The 22,612-nt window shown below is 31.0% G+C and overlaps 1 protein-coding gene across 4 annotated transcripts in view; it reads right to left on the bottom strand.

Moving 5' to 3' along the window:
- Nucleotides 1–12,292: 12,292 nt before the first annotated feature.
- The window catches only part of LOC125065754 (putative inorganic phosphate cotransporter), a 35,296-nt gene continuing 24,976 nt past the window's right edge, over nt 12,293–22,612 (bottom strand). For all 4 annotated transcript variants that reach the window (XM_047673554.1, XM_047673553.1, XM_047673556.1 and 1 more), the window contains exons 2-10: nt 19,582–19,661; nt 18,688–18,887; nt 18,278–18,514; nt 17,695–17,904; nt 17,164–17,331; nt 16,671–16,887; nt 16,113–16,234; nt 15,673–15,789; nt 12,293–13,817 (exon numbers count right to left, since the gene is read on the bottom strand). In XM_047673554.1, the coding sequence (XP_047529510.1) occupies nt 13,599–13,817; nt 15,673–15,789; nt 16,113–16,234; nt 16,671–16,887; nt 17,164–17,331; nt 17,695–17,904; nt 18,278–18,514; nt 18,688–18,887; nt 19,582–19,615 (1,524 nt within the window). In that variant the 5' untranslated portion in view covers nt 19,616–19,661 and the 3' untranslated portion in view covers nt 12,293–13,598. The remainder of the gene's footprint in view (nt 13,818–15,672; nt 15,790–16,112; nt 16,235–16,670; nt 16,888–17,163; nt 17,332–17,694; nt 17,905–18,277; nt 18,515–18,687; nt 18,888–19,581; nt 19,662–22,612) is intronic.

Below are 22,612 nucleotides of genomic sequence, written 5' to 3'. Positions count from 1 at the left end.
ATTAAAAAAGTCATAAAAACTGAACAACAGATATACTATACTAAAGAACGTATATTACCATATCATTTTAAAGTAACATTCATGTATTAAGACAAAATATATGACGTCATTCTCAGTTAACTCGTTCAACCGTTTTTTTTTTTAAATTAAGATTAGTATGTTCTATATTATAAATTATAATTGTTGTAATTTAAGTAGGGTATCCATCTACAAATATTTAAAATTAGGACAGATCATGTAACCGATTAAACATTTAATTGTATAAGTATCATTAGTATAATTCATGAATTTTTTTGCATTACAGAATTGAATAATTGTCTTGCCTAGAAATAAAAAATGTTTAAGTAATAAACAAACAAGAGAAGACAAGTATTGTTAGGACTTTGGCTTATAAGGACCTTTCCTAGTTAAACTTAGCTTTTGGGAACCCTAACTTAAAATTGCTATAAGTACCTAGTAATATCGTACGTATTGACAACCTTTAAACAAATGACCGAAATGTCCTTCATGTGTTTTAAGAATTTAGAATGATTAGGGCGTTGAATCTTATTATGCTTGCAAACATTTTTATTGCAATGTAAATATATTAATGTCTCTTAAATTATAAACAAGTCAACATTGAAAATAGCTACTGTTCTAATATTTTATATTATTATTTACTGGCTACCCGTAACGGCTTCACACGGGGTCAATAGGAGTCAATATACTAACTTATAGATTGAACAACAAACATTTAAAAAAAATGTTTGTTCATTTGTTTTTTCGGCTTGTTAAAGTGGAAATTCTCGACTTTTCTATACTACAATATACAAATAAACCTTCATCTTGAATCACACAATCAATTCATTTACTGATGAGAACCGCATCAAAATTCGTTACGTATTTTAAAAGATCTAAGCGTGCAGAGGGCGAGAAGTGACTGCGATTTTTTGTATAATATGTAAAAATAATAAGGTCATGATATAGACACGGTTTTTGGCGACATATTACAAGATGAGTTTCATAAGAGATAATTATAAGATATGGTTGGGGTCAGAGGGAGTTAAAGAGAATCTCGTCGGTCGGACGACCTCCTTGATCGAGTAGTGTGTACACCTATTTTCATGGGTCACCACTCCGAGGTCTCGGGTTCGATTCCCGGCCGAGTCGATGTAGAAAAAGTTCATTAGTTGTAGTTCTATGTTGTCTTGGGTCTGAGTGTTTGTGGTGCCGTCGTTACTGCTGATGTTTCCATAACACAAGTGCTTTGGCTACGAGTGCTTACATTGTGATAAGAGTAATGTATGTGATGTTGTCCAATATTTATTTATTTAGAATTGCGGAAAGGATTAGCCAGTGAAATAAATAAAAGATAATAAAAGAGAAAAACACATGAATGATTTATAAGTAAACGAACAATGACTACGTGTTAATTATGTTTTTAATAATATTAATAAGCGATTTAATTCTGTACAACAAGTACATGTTAAAAAAGCATGGCGATAATTCGTCGTTTTTCTTACATTTTGTATAAAAATGTATAATATCATACATTAGTCATGAAACAGAAAAATTACTGATTGTTGTTGCCAGTTAAAAAATGTATATTGCCATTAAATATTAGTAATGAAATGGGGAAATGATTTTAATACTATAAAAATTTTTACGTCATGACAATTCTTATTTACTTTATGTGGTTAGGTGAGGAAACAGTTATATAATAAAATGTTAACGTATAGTACGTTACATTACGATAGAAAAAAAGTTAATTGTTAGTGAGTTTTATTAATTTTTAGTTGTAATTAATGTCTTAGCCATCCTCATCCTCGTGGCGGCCGTCGCGCCATACCCATTATCGCTTGACCCTGTTCCACGGCAATTCTACAAACACACTATAAATATAACCGATATGTATAATATTTGCATGAAAAGTACATCATCTCTGTAAAAAAAAAATATAATTATCTATATTGTTCAATAAATACAGGAACATCCCGTAAATTTTTCACTCTTGGGCTAAGGACTCCTTTCTTAGTTTTTGAGGAGTAGAGCCTTTTCTACCACGCTGCTCTAAGAATACATGGATACCCTTATATCCGACACACGTGAAATATTTTCTCTCACCATCGAGCACGAGATGAATTAAAAACACAACTTAAGTACATTATTTTTTTTAAAAAGTGGTACTGGCTTTCTTTCTCAGCACTTGACTTAAGGACTCGCATATCTTATTACCATTGAAGGTTTAAATACTTATATATGTACCATTCAAAATTATCTACTGTCTGTAATATTGTCTACTGTATAAAATTAGACCGAGCGGTATGGTGGAAACACCCGATCTAGCAACATCTCCGTTAATCACAATTCCAATACTCTGGGCGAATGATGAACAGAGCTTCCTGTCACCAGTGGGAGCAATAAAGGCTCTTATAATTTTTAGAAAGGCTCTATCACTTTAAGGTACAAATATATCATTTGCAATCAGATACGAATATTTAAACTGTAGTAATATAAATTATATGAAATGTTTTCTTTTCTTCTATCCAACTCTCCTAGTTATATAAGAAGTCCATTATTATAAGGTATTAATATAATTAACACTGATATATTCAAGTAAAATATAATTTCATTTACATTTATTTTGTAATTTAATGAATAAAAAATAAAAAAGCAAATGTCACAAAAGAGTATTTAGTAACTATTTATGTAGTACCAAAGTCAATCGAATCAAAATAGTTTGAATTGAAATATCAATCCGATAACCCTTCAAATAGGTAAGTAAACATTGAATTAAGTCGAGGACATGTACAGGGTATACATACAGGGTATTCGTTATCAAAAAAGATAAAAATCTTTTTTGATAACGAATACCCTGTATACACAATAGTGATGGATGTTTCCAGAACAAATCCAGAAGCTTTTGATTTAATGTATCAAAGTAATTACTCAGCCACTTCTTAACACCAATCAATTATAATTGGTCAACTGTAAAATCGACATTCTATTTCTCCAAACTTTTAATCGATTTCTTCTTCGATCTTGACTGACTTTAAGATTGTCGATAATAATATCAAAATAATAGATTTTACTTCATTTCAACGAATGATGTTGATGCCGAAGTTCTATTTTTATTTTATCATACTTAACTTTGAAGACAAGATGTCTGCCGTCTGAATTTACGATAAATGTCACTAAGCCGATAAATATTATTGTCAAGACCTAATATTTAAGGAATCGTTATTGTACTTCGGTAACTAGCAGTTTTTTTAGACACAAGTAGCGAGCTGTAAACTAAGGGGTTTCACATATGGTACATAAATGAGACTACAAATTATAAAAAATATTTTTATTGAGCAACTTTTTGAAATTCACGTTAAATTTCAACGAGAATTCAACGAGAAAAAATTCACGTTACAAATAAAATACAACACAAAACCAAAAAAAAATCTTTTATATATTTATTATTTTATTCGTTATACATTTTTAATAGTTTTTTGGTTATACGGTATATATCCGTAATATTAATATAACTGTGTGAGGACCTAATTATTATAAAAGTCATTAAAATTCGAACTAATTAGCAATATAATAAAATAGTTGCTTAAAATTAATGCAAAGTTCTTTATACGACATAATAAATAATATATTTTTGTTTTATCATCATAAAATACTAAGAAGTCATAAAAGTAAAAGGTTATCTATTAAATTTAATTACAAAATATATTATAGCTTCGCAAATATACAAAATCATCTGACACATGATGCATGTACATTTATTAGGGATGTATATTTTGCTTCCATCACAATTTTTTTTTTACCTTAATAAACTTCTGAGGCAAAAGTCTCATTCTGTAAAGCCTTATCAACTGTAATACTTTACTGACCGGTGATATGTATGACTCTTATAACTACTTCCGACATCTTAACATTTCGGTATAAAATATCGATATTGTTTTACACATAAATAACATGATGGTATATTAATAAAGATCTTAGTAAAAACAGTACATTTAAAACTTGGGATTTGTAAAAATTAAGATTAACCATTCTTTATTACACTAAGATCTCGGCTATTTGACTTTTCGGAATTCATAAAATATAAACTTAAACATATTGACTATTTTTATGCCAAACGTTTTAAAACGGTTAACTAATTTGTATCTACGCATATATTGTATATATCAGCAAATATCATAAGAGAAACCGAAGCCCAACAATGGGATCTATAAAAGCTGTTACTTCTCAATTTATTATAATAAATATTTGTAAATTAAATAAACATATATTTTTTAATACTTTAAAGTTTTATAAAAATGCAATAATTTTAAACAAGAAATTAAAAATCTATACGAACACAACCAGGTTAAAAGCCAAGTTATTTATATAAGGTTGAAATTTAAATACACTTTAGAACAAGGATTTACTGAGAACATCTACTGAATATACATACAGTTTCGTAATATCATTCAATGTTTATTTTACACTTGCAAGCGTATATACAAATACCTATTAACGAGTCTTTACAAATTTCCTAAGAGTACAACAGCTATAAAGGATAACAGTCGTGCGAAAAAATACCGCTTATTAATGTCAATTGACCTAACACATCCAGTTAAATGTTATGTTAATATTCTTTGTCATTTTAATTACTGAAATTAATGTTTTTAAATATAATGACTTAACAGAAAATAATCCATACATAAAGCTATTACTCGCTCTGAACGAATTTTACTATAAGCTTGTCTACTTTGATATCTCTGACAAACTTCTATATTACAATCTCAATTTTCCTATCCTAGTTAAAAGTAGCTTTTCTGGTAATCCTTTCAAAGTGAGCTGAGCTACCTTTTCAGCTTAACTCTTAATGCAAACCTACTGTCCAAATTCTATACTTTAGTTTAAACGTATTTTACAGTACATTTTAATAAGATATTTTTTTTTTTAATAAAAAGTATTACTGTATTTTTGATCTACTAAATAAAATTCTAACACCTATCTGACTTGCTGATGAATAATGCCCAATTTTACAAAACTCACTCACTCACTGACTGACTGACTGGCTAAAAGGCAGCAACGCATCACATAAAGGGTCCAGAAATACGAAAGTTGGTCAGAAGTCTGGGACTTTGAGGTCGTTCGTAGTTTATATAATATTTTTCAATATTATCATACTATGGGTAATACATATGTATTGGCAAACAGCTTATAAACCATGAACTTGAGTATTACCTCCTTCAGAAACACGTCCGACATAAATTGGTCTTCCTCAACCATAACTTTTGGCAGGCAAGGCGTATCTACACATATAAAGGGAAGAAAAGACAATAATTCCGAACATATTTAATTAATATTAAGAACTTATTATTTTGAAAATTATTATTTTATGGGATTTGATATCTTTTTTTATGTAATAAGTAGGCGGACAGTCAAATGAGCCACCTGTTGTTAAGTGGTAACCACCGCTCATAGACATATTTGCTGTTAGAGATATTAACCATCCCTTAATTCGCCAACGCGCCATCAACCTATCTCCCTTGTGCGTGTAGTTACACTGGCTCACTCACCTATAAAACCCGAACACAACACTACCAAGTATTGCTGCTTGGCGGCAGAATATCTGATGAGTAGGCGGCACCTGCCCTGACGGGCTTGCACAAAGCCTTACCACCAAGTGACATAACTGTTTAATAAAATATAAACGTTAGCAAGCAATAAAATAGAATTTATGAAAACTCAACCTGTAGCGTGCTTAAAAGTGGGTGAGGATAAGTATGGAAATTTATTAATTTTAAAAATAGAATTAATATAGATCTAATCGAAACTAATTCTATGTGCGGACAAATATTTTATATTAATAATAATAATTAAAAAAAAAAACAATTAAAAAAGCAATGGTTCCTGAAGTAACGCTGATGATATATAACGTTGTCTAATATAATAAAGACAACATAAAAACTATTGATAGTTCCATTTCAGGCTTATTTCATAACGTAACATATATTATCTTATTCTCTGCATTGAAGTGTATAAAAATTAGATAGGAATAAATATCTAACTATATACTTTACAATTTGGTAGCATTAAAACATAAACATACCCATTGTGAATATTATATGCCTTTTACCATATTATATCGAATAACTCAGCTTCAGGTGGGCGATTTTCTTTTATCTATAAAAAAGCTTCCATGTCAAAGAACGTTCGGTAATACGGTACTTTTTCGACTGTTAAATTGTTTTAGGATTGAGAGCTGCCTGTGTCACAAAAAAGGTGAAATAATTTGTCCATTTATATTTATACAAAACCTCTTTGATTTACGAAGTATCATTAGAATCGTGACGTCACCATGTTTTTTTATTTTTTATTACACTTATCAATTGGAATGATTAATTTTCTTGAAGACAATTAAACATTTAACTTCGTTTACTACTTGGTAGGTATCAGTTAAATTATACGTAATGTTCTGAGGTATCATTATCATAGAATGTGGATACTAATTTATAATCTCCGTAACATATTTCGAAGCATTTTTCGCATATGCATTACTTTTTCATTTGATCGTAGATAGACCTCTTTTTTAAGCTGGAAATTTTATATTTAAAATACTTTTCAAAACCTTTTATCATTCTGTTTAAAAAAAAACTTTAAATCTTAGAGAAGATTCTTAGTTTCTTTTGTTCCTGATTTTAATGATAACAAGAACTACCTACCAGACGAAACTATTTATAGTATGTGTATAGATAATATCTTATTTATTTTGATAAGGTCTCTGTTTACGTTGAAATATTAAGCAAGATATATCTTCAAGAGCAAATGGCACACAAATAATGAATAGATTTCCAAAGCCATGCAAAGTAAGTAAAGATACACAAAGTGTTTGAGGAGCTGACTAAAACTAAAAGTTTCTTCCTTTAATTTCGTCCTTATAGTTCATTACAAAGGCTGTATCACTAAGATGCAAGCGTATATATGTATGGTTATGACTATTAATAAACAGCAATTTAGTTCGAAAATATACATAATAATTTGTTTTGGATTACAGATAGCTGCATTTATAACAATAAAACTCTTTATGAAAATTGTCCGATGGATGCAAAATAACTGGAAATACAATTCATCACCTTTTGTAACGTTGTTAATGTTTCATTAAACGAGACCCAATAAACTGATTAATAGAAATTCAAACGAGGTTAATCTTTCAACGCAATACTCATTACATTAAACATATACATGCACAATAAACACGACTTGTATGTCCATTTAACAATATTTTTCTGTGTGTGGGTCCTATTTCTTGATGTTAGAATTATTCTTTGATGATAAGAAATAAGATTTTTTAACATAAGAATTAATAACATTAAGTGCTAATATATATTTAAATATGAATTAAAAATAGTTACTGTATAAATCTTGACCGCGTGGAATGGTGGCAAGAATGCTAGCAGCATTTCCCCGTTGAATCGCAATTCTGATCCTCTGGGCTAAAAAAGAACCAGCCCTCCTGTCACCAGTGGCAATAAAAAAATGCTATATTTAATTGATAGTAATTTTAGTCACGGTCATAATATATCTCATCGTTTTAGTCTAAACTGCATTTATATTTTGTTATTTAATGGAATATAATATAAACTGAAAAAATAAGTTGGTATCTGTCTATCAACTAGGATTTATTAGTCGAGACGTCGATCGAAATCTAATCTCAAGTGTTTCATTCGTAGTATGTTGTATTTGCTTGTATTTTATTTATACTAATATTATTATCGCGATAGAAAATGAACGACCTGAACCTGACGACCTAGTTGGTCTAAAAGCGAGCTAAGCCGCGGGCGATAACTAGTTATATAAATAAATAATAAATAAATATTGGACAACATCACATACATTACTCTGATCCCAATGTAAGTAGCTAAAGCACTTGTGTTATGGAAAATCAGAATTAACGACGGTACCACATACACCCGGACTCAGGACAACATAGAAAACTAATGAACTTTTTCTACATCGACTCGGCCGGGAATCAAACCCGGGACCTCGGAGTGGCGTACCCATGAAAACCGGTATACACACTACTCGACCACGGGCGTCATATATATATACCTATATAGCATTATATCATGGCTAAGAAACCTGATAAACATTCTAAGCAAAGAAACGTTGAATACATAGTACATAAATGCAATCGCACTGAGTGACTGCATTTTCAATAAGTCGTTAAGCGGCGCCACGTCTTACGCGACACGATTACGCAATAATATACTGCATGGAAGTTCATGTCTTGAGTAATGCAATACATAAGATTGTATTTTATAGGTACTTAAATGTACCAGGTTCACCCAGTTTAACGGCGATAATAAGGCGTTCGAGATCTTAGTTTCTTATAGTAATATTTTACATCAAATTAAAAATATATTATAAAGCTTTTATATAAGAGTTTGTTTGTTTGGTTAAACGCGCTAAAATCAGGCAACTACTGATTCAATTTGAAACATGACTTATGTGTTAAATAGCCCATTTATCCAGGAAGATTATATGTTATATTACGTTACGATCGTAAGAGATCGTAAGAGAGAGATCGATGGAGCGGAGTATATATGAAGTATGTTACAAAACGGGCAAAAATGATGTCTTTTAAGAGCTTCTGTTGCGTAAACGGTTTTAAAGTTTCACAAAAATCATGTATGACAGAATTTGTAATATAGCTGAGCAGTGTCAGGACGAGCAGCTAGCATATATGTATATATATATAAATGTACATAATATATTTAAAATAACACATATTTTATTAGCTATGCGATGATTTTATTCAATGATAACTAAAATTTCAAACAATTATTTTGATTTTTAAATCGTAATGACTGTGAGTGAAAATGACATTAATTTAGAGGACTAAGGGACTAGGTTCGAACTTACGAATTTAACCTCGCTAGGAAGCGTACAACTGGTAAAGGACACACAAAATCACATGGATACTTTGCACATCAGGTAGAAAATTTTAAAACATATTCACACTGCTATAATATATAACCACGGATTATACTTATATTATAAACGTATATATGTTTAATTTTTACTCGATGGAGGTGGAGTAAATTTGAATTGGGAATACATAACACTCAAACCGACCAGTAAAGCCGAGCGCGGAAATTAGCTTAAAACATTTCTAAAATTTATTAAATTGTTATAGTTATATAAAAATGCATTAAAAACTGCACCGCCAAGCACGAGATGAATAATAAACAAAAATTAGGCACTTGTAAATTCAGTGGGGCTACCTGGCTTTGAATCCGCAATCATTGTTAAGATGCACGCGTTCTAGCCACTGAGCTATCTCTTTTATGTATGTGATACATCTAAACTTTATTTGCCAACATATTTGGTTGCTCTGAGTTGTATATAGTATAGTAATGGATAAATTAATTATTCGGATATTAATAATATTGTATTAATTACTACTAAAACAATGCACAGGTGACTGACGTGCATGCACTAACATAACGTACAATTATATATAATTAAGTGGATACAAGGCTAATCCACAGATTCGTATTCACCACACGTCCATATATATGTAAATATATCATTGCCGATCGTTAGTAGTAACTCGTGCATAAGCCGATAATAATTATTACATTAAACATTTATAATGTGAACTGAGTTCCTATCGTTGGTTCATATTTTCAGGTCTCAGTGATTTTTAGAACCGTGGAAAAGTGTGGTGAAATAGATTCCAAGCGTCTTTTAGAGATCTTTGTCCAACAGAGAACCATTAATAGGGGTTAACCAATGTATATCTTAACCGTTCCAATCAAGAACGAAAACTTTTTACTGAGTTTCCAAAGTATCAAAATGGAAACGTTGCAAATATCTACGTTATCTTACTCGGCAGACTAAATGTCAAATTGTGGTCTGTTTTTAATTTTGTTTTGTTACTTACGTAAAATTGATCTTAACGCTGTAGGTCGAAGAAAAATGAAGGTATCCATACTAAAGTTAATTAATATTTTAGCTGTTGTCTCTTTCAGTTAGGTTAAGCCGAGATGGCCCAGTGGTTAGATCGCGTGCATTTTAACCGATGATTTCGGGTTCAAACACAGGCAAGCACCACTGAATTTTAATATGCTTAATTTGTGTTTATAATTCATCTCGTGCTCGGCGGTAAAGGAAAACATCGTAAGGAAACATGCATGTGTCTAATTTCAACGAAATTCTGCCACATGTGTATTCCACCAACCCGCATTGGAGCAGCGTGATGGAATATGCTCCAAACCTTCTCCTCGAAGGGAGAGGAGGCCTTATCCCAGCAGTAGGAAATTTACAGGCTGTTAATGTATGTATGTATGTATGTATGTATGTATGTATGTACGTATGTATGTATGTATGTATGTATGTATGTATATATGTGTATTTAGGTTATTCTTCAGAAATATTTAGTTCAGTAGATAAACATTTCGATCCAATTATTTCAGGTAACTCTGCAATAACACATAAGCGATTGGAAACAGATGTCTTTTAATCTCCAGCTATTTAAATATAAACAATTGAAGAATCAGTCCATTAATATTCAATATATGCTCTCCAGTCTCTAATATTGGAATGGGATAAACTAGGTCCAAGTATGTCGGTCATAGATTCCGGACATGGTATTGTTATTGGCCTAGATAGTATCACACATGATTTAGTGGCTATCAAAGTTACTGTTATCCTTCCATCATGCTCAACGAAACCACAATATGCTACACACTATATATGCAAATGCTATTTCACTTGCTTCGCAAAATTTATGATCTTTGGCCGCTGGACTTTGTACGGCATGGACAAAGTGACATATTGGTACTTTATATATGTAATAAGAATTTAGAAAATTGTACCACCATCCATACAAATTATTCTGGTTCATTATTCATTTGATCTTAATATACTATGCTTTGCTATATCCTTCGTTGTTTTGGCTTGTTGACTTTTGAACCCAAAAAGTATAATCTGCATTATAATTTATATTTGTAACTTAATTGTGGTATATGTGATAGCTTGCTCGTCAAAATGGAAATAATACAGATAATAATCTATATAAATCATGTTTTAACAGAATGAGCAGCAACTGAACAGTCTGCATCTAATTTACGTGCAACGCATTGTGAATTGTGAACGGTAATCGCCACAGAGTATAAAATATAACAGATTTGCACTCTTTTACTATTATAAATATATCTATTTACTTTTTTTCGTAGTTCTTATCCCATACTATCTTTAAACAAAACTCAATCGTTATCGGCCATTTTTAAAACATTGTTTGCATTACTAGAACATCAACACGACACAAAAAATCTACTTCCGATCTTATCCATATCACGCTCCTAGTATTTTATGTAATTTCCAGCAATCTATATAACAATTTTGTAAACTTCCTTCTTACCTAACCTGACCTACAAATTTAAATTCACTATAGTAATTCAGTAAAGAGTAACTCAATAATGCGATGAATGAGCGGGTATTCCGGCGTCGGCGATTCCAGAGACCCAACATACTCCATACCTTTAGAGGAAACGCGTAAACGCGATTTCCAGCGAGATGAAAAGGGCCTCTCTCTTTCAGTGAACAGTGTTGTATATAGATCACTGCTTTATCTAAAGTACATTCTTGTGTATACAGTATGTTTCCAAGTGTGGATTTTTTCCTGATGCCCTTAATTCGTAAAATATAGTCTGCGTGTTTTTACGGATTAAAACTTGATTTAAACATATCCGTATTCACGTGTCTTTGTAATTGTCAAATGTATGACAACTGCGCTTAGCTGTTCTGAATACTAATTCTTCTACAAATATTAACAGTTTATAATATATATATAAATTTTATTATTATATTTTATCTTTCATATTTAATATATATTTAGTAAATTAATGAATTATACAATATTTTTTTTGTATTAATAGCTCCTGTAGTCGTTAAAAATATGGAGAAGTTCTTGCAGTCGGCGACATTTCTCATTCTAAGTATAATCAGTTTTTCTCTGCCATTTTTAATGCATATAGTCTTAAAATGAAATGAAAATGGCAAAAATTAAATTCAAATGCAGAAAGGTAATACTTTCAATCCAAAGCCCGGTTTTATTTAAAAAAGAAAACAAAATGGTCTAAGTGGGTCACTGGTGCTTTATAAAATTCTATTCAGTTCGATCCGTTAGATATGTGGACTTTTGTGCTGTCTCTTATTCAATGTGTGCATTTACTTTACACATAGAAGGACTAGAGGTAAGTAATACAATACAGTATCATTTCGATTCATTTATAAAACGTGAATAAAACATATAAAATTTATATTATATTTTATTATCTTTCAATCACAATAGCTTTCTAAAAGAATAAATCTATCACACACTTTAATACGTTTTCAGGATTGCGTTTAACACATTATAATATTATTAACAGATTTAATAAATATTTTTCATAAATTCAAATTATAAAGAAGTGTTTGTAAATTAAGTAACCGTTATTACAAAATAAGCGATTACAAAAAAAATTATAGTAAAATACTATTATATGTTTAAAATATATCGATTATGTTTATAACTAATAACAGCCAATAATGTTCTACAGCTTGGCAATGGCCTCCTCTCACACACACGCCACTAATATGAAGAGACTGGCATTTTTCCTTATTTGAACCGCTCTTCTTCGATTAGACGTGTTCTACTCACTGGTATTTCGGCTTAAATTAAGCAAACGTAAATTTAAATTGAGAACAATAATACTTCAATGCTCAAATATCTAATATAAATACGTTAACGGAAATAATTTAATTACTACACAGATTATATATTTATAAAAACGTTTTGATAAATTCGGTGAGACTTTCTATAATTTTTTTTTTTTTTTCATAAATTTGGACCAATTAAATTAAATATAAGTCAGATATTTACAAAGAATACAACTATCTACCTACCCAATACATATTGCTATAGACTTTTTTGTATATAACATATCATTTATTTTGATATAAATGATTACTATTATACAGATAAAATCTACACCTGGGGATAAAATGATATTATTATAACAAGAATCTATATATAATTTATATATAAGATGCAATACATACAATACATCTATTATTTACCGGTTAAGTTGGTTGGTTACCAATTGGAAATTATGGTATAATTTAATCTTAATACAAACAACAATTTTCATATTAAAATTCTCCTTTTTGACAGATATTATACGAAGACTATTTTCACTGTGTCTCTTATTAAATTCTCTTCATTTTGTATATTTTTAAAATCAACTTAAAAGCACCATTAATCTCGTTATCACAAAATGGCACTATGAGAATTGTACACATTGCGTTTATTAACTATTATTTAAAAAGGTAGGTACATTCTTAAACTTCTAACAAAGTATAACTTATAATATAAATACAACAGGGCCTAGATATCCTTGCGTCCTTTGTCTTCCATTTAACTTAACCCCACTTAATTAAAAACGTGCGAAACGTTCAAACTTCCGCTCATTCTTGTCTTAAGCTTTTAAAAACATTCTAGCGTAATGCTATTTAATGTTTAAAGGAAGATATAATACATAAGTATTATGGACTCTATTATTAGCACTCAAAAATATATTTTCCTATAACGCTGTTCCTTCTGCTTCTTTCTTTTTGCTTCGCTCCTTGTCTTCATTAGCAGTTTTGAGAGGACCATGTTTCCAGCCTTCGGGGTATCCGTATTGACGTACATCATCCCACCATTGTTGTTTTCCATCAGCCCATATACAGTATATCACGTTGGTCCCAACGAGCACCGCGAAGCACACCCAGAATGCCAATCGCCATTGAACTAATGTTGACTGAAAAAATTAATGACTTTACTCTAACTTCGAATCAGACGTTTTTACTTATCCATTAACAATGCATTTACTTATTTACTTTTCCAAACCGTACGGAAATGTATTATACTTTTAACGAAATAGTAAAACGTCCACGTTTATTTACTGTCCATTTGGACAATAAATATTGGTTTCAACCGAATAAAGATGGATAAACATGGGTCGTGAAAAAACAGAGCTGCACATCTATAACCATTACAGCGTAAATTACTGCCTGAAACTGTTTGTAAACACAAAAAATCCTTTGCACGGTTAACAAATTTAAGCTTTACACGGAAGAATTAAGGCCAAAGCTTAAATAGCTTAGGCCAATGATTTGACTATTATATTTCAAGACAACAGGAAACTGTCACACCATATGGTACTCGTAACTTATACATATATATACAATACTAGCTAAATCAGTGGTTTTTCCGGTGGAAATTTATAAAACTTTCCTTATAGCAAACATATTGTATTTTTTAGCTCTCGAGGGGTAAATTTGAAAAAGTACCAAGTCCTTCCCCCGGACTCAAACTATCTCCACACCGAATTTAATCCATATCGGTTTAGTACTTTAAGCGTGAAGAACTATCAGACGGAGTTAGTTTTGCATTTATAATATTAGTATAGATATGACAAATATCTCATTTCAAATCCAGCTTTTATCTGCGAGCTACTGATAAAAGATAGATAAGAAACTAATCTATAGGAGTATCTTACTTCATATAATTATAGTAGTACTGTATGCCTTTTAGCTCTGTTATGTAGCCGTCAGTACAGTAATTCTATACGACCCAAAAGTTTACAACTAAGTAGCATAAGAATATAAAAGTGTCAAATTTCTAAAGAAAATCCAAAGTTTTAAAAGACCAGTCAGAATCTTAAGATAACCAGCCTATAAGCTAGCCTACAAATAAGATTAAATGTGCAAGACATTAGTTTAGCGAACAACATTTATCTTGCTCACGATATCCGATTCAAACAAATTAAATTCGTATAGTAAAATTGGCCTGATTTGTGTTAATATCAACTTGCCTTATATAATTATTATAATCCGCAACGCAATATAGAATTTCTATATTTTGTGAACTGCTAATTGGTAATTAACTGAGACATCGATGTTGTTAATTAAGAAATTTATATTTAGATGTCTAACGCTGGGTGGTACTATATTTATTAAATCCCGTTTATGTATAAAATTCGATGTAATCTTAACGGTTAAGCAAAATATTTAAGTTATCAGCGGTTATAGAGTTTCAAGAAAGTTTAAAGCTATCACTAGGTTGTTATGTTACAATAACGATGTACCATAATTGTATTTGAACAATAATCCCTATAATGCTGCTTACTCACGTACCTACATACTTGAACAAATATTACGCATCCTTAACAGTATGAACAAAGTCGCTCACCACTGTCTGTACCTGTGTATGCTTTCATCTTTAAAATTGCACAGCGGTATGTCTATCTCCTAGGGATAACCCACAATAACTATTTTTAACTTTTTAACTCGAAGCGATTTTAAGCAATACAGCATTATTCCTTATCCAATTATACTATACCTTAAATATTATATTATACCTTAAAAACATTGTGTATTTAATATAGATCAATGGCCCTTTACAGCGTGTAACTTAAATGAATATTTTCGAAGATATTACAGATTTTAAATGCAGTTACATAGCGGCTTGTATTGTCTAATGACAAAAAAGCTGTGAACGTTGTAAGACATTCTGTAGTATATTTAGTATCATCACTGCACCCGTATGAAGCCGGGGCGGGTCGCAAGTATTATAATGAAACATAATATTTAGTTAACTTTTCAGATACTTACGTCGGGTGTTAATAGCCCTATTAGATAAGGAGTGATAATCCCTGATATGGTCGATGTTCCGTTGATCATAGCAGTCAACGAACCAGCGTAGTTAGGTGCCAAGTCCAGCGCATTCACCTTAAAGAAAAATCATCAACGTATTAATCAACACTGTTTTCATGACTTCGCTATAACTAATTGAAGGTCTTTATTAAATCTCAACTTTAAAAAAAATCACAGAATTATGATATCTCAGCAAAATGATAAAATATTATTATAACAAATTTAAAATTTTCATTTGGTCTTAATTTATTTTAAGGGTTAAAGTATATGAATACAAAACTCGATAAAAATAGAATTCATCTCAACTTTTCATATTAGCAAATTCTCTTTAAGCAAAAATTGCTTCTAAAAACATAAAAGCACTATGAAAAATTTGATGGAAATAGCAGGTATCAAACCTTCATGCCACTATAGAAGCCGCCCATTAAAGCCATCGATGCGATAAAATACGCGACAGCTGCAAAGCGATCACATCCAGCGTAGGAAGCTAATATGATACAGATGGCGGGACCAGTTGCAGCTGTAAAAATTTCGTAATGTACATTTGAGCAATACGATTTCGTCGTTCAAATAATTTCCATGCGAGTTGCTGATATTTTATACAATTCGTTTCTTTAAATGTCTTTAAATAATTTTCCATTAAATGGGATACACGTACACGTACCTACACATAACTGTTTTAATAAATGCATTGTATACAATATAATAATTAAATTAATATTATCAAAATGTAATGATTTCTTCTCTAGAGTAATGATGGTTTACGATTGTTATTATTTTGTCAATAATACATATCTATTCACTTAAATTTAATTTATAGACAATTAATTCATAAAATAATGAAGTAAGAAAGTAATGAATGTGTTAATATTTGAGTTAACACAATTAGTCTTATACAGCAATTAGTTAAAAATAGAATATTAATCATGATTATTATTATTATTACGGAACTCTACCTATAGTTGTATGGATGATTCTTCCTGTCTTAATTGTGTGCCATTTTCGTTTAACACAGAAATCGCAAGCCCAGCCGAATATAAAGGCGCTGATCCACATGGCCAGATAAGGGATAGATGTCAGTGTTCCAGTTGTTGCGATGTTGAACTTAAGAACATCTGTCATGTACTTGGGCAGGTCTGTTACCATTGTGTAGTAGCCCCAATCGTGACCAACCTGTCAACATATTAAACATAATCATTTAAATTCTATCTATTCTATTAACATAAGAACAAAATAATAATTTTATCAAGAGAAGAAATAGATCAATAGAGGACATATCATGGTTGAAATGTATTAAAAAAGAAAAAACTCTGAGATTGAAATGTGAAATTTAAAATATAACAATAAATTAAACAATTTTAATTGTTTTCATTACATAAAAAAAATTGTTTTTTGGTTACAATGTCAAATATATTTTTTGTTGGTTATTATAAAGTAAAAGAATCTTACCGCAGCAAATAAAAGTGCCCAAACCGGAACAGACCTGACAATGGCTTTCCACGGTACAGGATCCCTTATGTTAGCCTTTTCGGCGCTAGTGACAGTTTCATTTAGATATTTTAATTCTTCGTCTGATATGAATGGATGTGTGTTTGGAGTGCTGTAGCAGAATATACTCTGAAAATTATGTTTTTAATTTCATTATTTAGAACAAACTATAACATAACAGGCAGAACATATTGTTTAAGTTCATCCAGTAGGGTTCCATATTATTATAGTGTCTTAGGGAATTAAAAAAAAATAACAAAACTCTATTTTTTCAATAATATACAGATTATTAAATATCTCCTGAGGTCAGGCTCATCCTTATATCAACAATCACAGGTGATTTATATTTTATCCATGTGTTTTCAGGTTAGAATGGTAGTAAGTGTCCAATGGACAGTACATACAAGGGACATATTATTTAGGATTCCGTTGTTGGTATCGCATTAACGGTATATGAATAAAAAAAAGACACAGTAAATTGAACCAACTTACCCAAGCAATAAACCATAATATTCCAAAACAACCGAAGAAGTAGAAAACATTAGCCCAATCTCCGCCTCCCGCCATTAAAACACCCGACATAAATGAACCGAAGATATTGCCTATTTGAGCGCCACCGAACACAAGAGCGCCTTGTCGTGACCTTTCATGCGGTGGGACCCATCGAGCTAACACAATCATCAGAGCGGGCATCGTTGGACCCTGGAATAATAACATTGTAGCTTTAAAACTTGTATTTTTTTCACTTTTAGTACTTAAGAGCTTAAAATTCAGCTATATAGTTTCAATTAGTTTAACGAAATTATACGCTATAACTGCCCCTGTGGGTCGTAACCCAACACAACCTTTCTTAATAAATGGAAAATATTTCTTTAAAACGGATTAGTATGTTTGTAGCTTTATATAAAAGTATTAAATACGGATTTTTATCAAATTCGATACCAATTAAAAAAACAAACGACGCGTTAATTAAACATTCATGCATTTTACAAATCATTACTAAAAAAATATCAATTAATTAATTTGTAGTATCTTAACCGTAACTTCATTTGATATGGTATTCGAAACTCCTCACCTCGCCCATGCCTTGTAAGACTCGAAGTACAAACAGCCATGTAGCACCTCCAGCCTTTACAACAATAGGAGTTAATAAAGTAAATATGGCTGTACTCAAAAGACCGATTCCAAGAGTCCATTTGCCACCGTATCTTTCGGCTAAGTACCCACCAGGGACGTGAGTAATAGCGTATCCATAGTAAAATGCACTTAGAATAAGCCCTTGGGTAGACTCAGACCAGTCGAAGATGGCGTGCTGAAATAAAAATGGGATTACATTTACAAAAATTACAATGTAAAATTTATACGATAAACTCAAATTCAAATATATGTTTAATATAAGTTTTAATGAATCGTTTGATATAAAGTTATTTATGTTATGAAAAGTAAACGTAAGACAATTTTTATGAGAAAAAAATTACAACTTACAGGTTTAAGCGAAACTGTTCCATTAATTAATAATTCGCTGTCATCAGGACATGCATCGGGATCAAAGTGCGAATCATCGTTCTTGGTATTATTCACCATCTGGGTCACAGCGAGGTTCAAGCACACGCGCATAGTATACGCGTTGCATACAGCCAGCAGTCCCATGATACCGAGGACATACCGCTGAGGAATTAGGAACACTGAGCAAAGAAAATTATTACATATAGTCTTGGCATTCGTATTACAATATTTAACAATTTACAAATAAAAATAAAAAAAAACTTAATGTAGATTATTGTAAGAATTTCAATGTATGTCTGTGATAGAGAAACTTCAGTACTTGTATGATAGATTGTATCATTATGCGAAAAAAACGGATGGATGAAACTGAATTAAAGTTCGGTTGCAACAGTCAACCCGCATATACATTAGTAGAAGTTTCACAAAATGTCTACAACTAACAAGGCTTAAAATACTGTAGGTAGTTTAAAGCTATCTAGTCAGTTTGAAAATGTAAGTAATATACGTCAATTAAGAATATTTTTACTTTAACCTCATGAAATAGAAATTATTTTAGCAGATCTTTTAAAGTATTGCATTTATAAATTATATCTACATATAAATAATTTAATCTTTCAATCGATCACTTTACATTGACATGAGTAGATCTTTTTTCATTTTTATATAAAATTAAGTCTAAAAAATAAACAAATAGAATGACCTACACTAAATTATATATATTTTGTTAGTGTACTGAACCCAAACGTTCAGGATCTGTAGCTTCATAAGATAGCGACTGGGTCGTCAAGTCCGTAAAATAAGTACAATAATTTTGAATGTGCATAGTAAAATTAGATGTTTATCTTTAAAACATACGCTTCGGTATATACTTACGCTTCGACACCCTTAACCGCCATCCTTGTAACATTGCCACGTAGAATACAAATATGAATGCAGCTAATGGAAATTTTGACCTAAAACAAAAGAAAAAGTTAAACAATAACATAAAATTTTATTTTATATTTCAATAACTTAACAAAATAGGACTGCAAATAATAAATTCTAGATATTTTTTTTCACGGCATTGTTTGGGGGACGAGCATATGGGCCATCTGATGGTAAGTGGTCACCAACGCCCATAGACAAAGGCGCCGTAAGAAATATTAACCATTCCTTACATCACCTATGCGCCACCTACCTTGGGAACAAAGATGTTATGTCCCTTGTGCCTGTGATTACACTGGCTCACTCACCTTCTAACCGGAACACAACAATACAGAGTACTGTTATTTGGCTGTAGAATATCTGATGAATGGGTGGTACCTACCCAAACGGGCTTGCACAAAGCCCTACCACCAAGAAATTATAAAAGGTAACAGGATCGAGTATTCTCAAGCGATAAAATTATGATCTCATTATATTATAATGACTATGTTAATTTAGGGAGAGAGGATGTTTAAGGATTCATTAATTTAATAATTTTAATTAATTATACTCAATCCTGACTAGAATATTCGTAAAAGTAATTGAATTGTTTTTTTCAAGAGTAACTTTAGTTGTTACCGTCGAAAGAAATGTTTATAAATTCAATACATATTGACTAAAAGCTGATTTTTTTCATAAAGATATTATTTTTGACGACACGACCTTTAACATTTCATTGACACAGTTTCAATACTTAATATTACGATCTAATCTTAACCAACTGGTGACAGAAGAACCTCGCTGCTCTGAATACTTTATTACTCAATCGATATCTTTATCCTTCAATTGTCAATCTTTACGTCTGATTGTTTGTGAATAAACTCAAACCATTTTAAAGATATAACTGACTATCAGTGATACAAAATAACGATTATTTTTTATAACAAACTAACGGACGGATGTTAGGAGACGAAGTTATTGTGAAAAATCCTAAAACAACCTCTAAACAATGTTATACCTCATTTTATTCAACTGACTATTTGACTTTCAGCCTAAATAAACGAAACTATAATTTAATGAGAAACAATAGCTAAAATTTACTATAACCATAGTCGTGATTGGTCAGAAATTATGATTCAGAATTGTGATCACCAATCAAATTCGATCGATAAAATAACATTTTCTTGTCTTTTGCGTAGTGTACAGTAATTACCTAACTACACTTGACATAGATATATTTATCGTAAAAGTACTGTATCGTACTACATTAAGTAATATTTGCTTAGACACAATTGGTTAAAATTGTAAAAATGAAAGTTACTAAAAGTATTCTTAATGTTTTAACAAAAAATCATCAATATTATTACGAAAAAATACAAAAACACTTTTTTGTATGATAATGATCATTGAGGTCAATGGCTCGTTGAAAATAAAACAAAGTAATACAAGGCTTTCAACAAAGTCAAACTATACTTTTATAACATACATCTCTACTAATATTATAAATGCGTGTGTAGCTCTGTTTATTACCTCAAGATGCTTAAAACGCTGTATTTGAAACGATTCACATGAAATTTAAAAAGGGGATAGTTCGAGTACCGCGAATGGACATAGGCTACTTTTTTAATTCATTCCTCGAGAAGGTAAAATGAGGATGAAGGTGGATAAAGCCGCAGGTTCAGCTAGTATATGTATACAGTATAATATATATGCAATTTTATTAAAGACTCGAGATGGCCCACTAACTTCGACCACTTTAAACACATGAATCTTAACCAACTCAGTGGAAAAATGCACGTATCACTTGAATATTAACCCATCCACGTTTTATGTCCGTTATAGAATAAGTACCAAACCTTGTCCCCAGAAGTAAAATACTAGTTCTAATAAATAACTTATCAGTTTTGATTCATGAAGATTTGTATCAATTTAAGTAAATTTTTTATCATTGTTTCTTTTCAAATTTTATAATCTTAACATTGTATTCAACAAAAATAAGAGACGCAATATTATATTCCAATGTCAGATACTTTTTCTTAGTTTTAGACGAAGGTATATGATTTATAGCAATAGACCTTGACTCGATCGGAATGTGATTGCGAATGCACACAGACTTTTTACATTCCATACTAATATGACGCAAACGTAAAAAGTTTCAAAACGAATATTTTTCACGATTTCCGAGCACTTTTATTTAGTATTGATGTGATAGAATTCTATTCTATTTCATCTCTGTTTTCTGTCGTCACAAAAAAAAATGGAAAAAGAGTTTTATTTTTCACGTTTATACTTAAATCCCGACGAAAAGATATAAAGGGACGTATTTCGTGAGTAAAAGTAACAGCCTATAAAATGTCCCTTTACTGGGCAAAGGACTGTTAACTAGATGGATATGAATTTTATCCACCGAGCTCATCCATCACTGGTTAAACATATTAGGATAGACTGCCTTCCGAGATACAGATTATTTGTACAACGTATATTCACAAAAAATTAATTAGGAAACATCAATTTAGCAACAAACTAAAAAACAAAAAAATTAAAAACAAATTTATACATAAGTTTCTTCGACATATAAACATCAACACGTGCAACCTTTAAATTTCCCACTGCTGGGCTAAGTCCTCCTCTCCCTTTGAGGAGAAGGTTAGGAGCATATTCCACCACGCTGCTCCATGAGGCAGAATTTCGTTGAAATTAGACACAAGCAGGTTTCCTCACGATGTTTTCCTTCACCGCTGAACACGAGATGAATTCACAAATTAAGCCCATGAAAATTGCCCATTGCATATCGGTGCTTGCCTTTGTTTGAACCCACAATCATCGGTGTACGTGTTCTAACCATTGGGTCATCTCGGTTCAAATAAGTTATGTTTCATCCCTTGGAACAATTCCGCTTCTATTTTAAAAAGTTTAATTAATTTATTTTAAATGCACATAAAACTAAGATAACAGTTACATTAATAAAACAGGTTCATTTAAACTCAATTACAGTTAAATT

Source organism: Vanessa atalanta, chromosome 8, assembly GCF_905147765.1.
Source record: "Vanessa atalanta chromosome 8, ilVanAtal1.2, whole genome shotgun sequence".
NCBI classification, from domain to species: domain Eukaryota; kingdom Metazoa; phylum Arthropoda; class Insecta; order Lepidoptera; family Nymphalidae; genus Vanessa; species Vanessa atalanta.
Note: the sequence above shows the minus strand (reverse complement) of the source record. Positions and strands in the feature narration are given on the sequence as shown.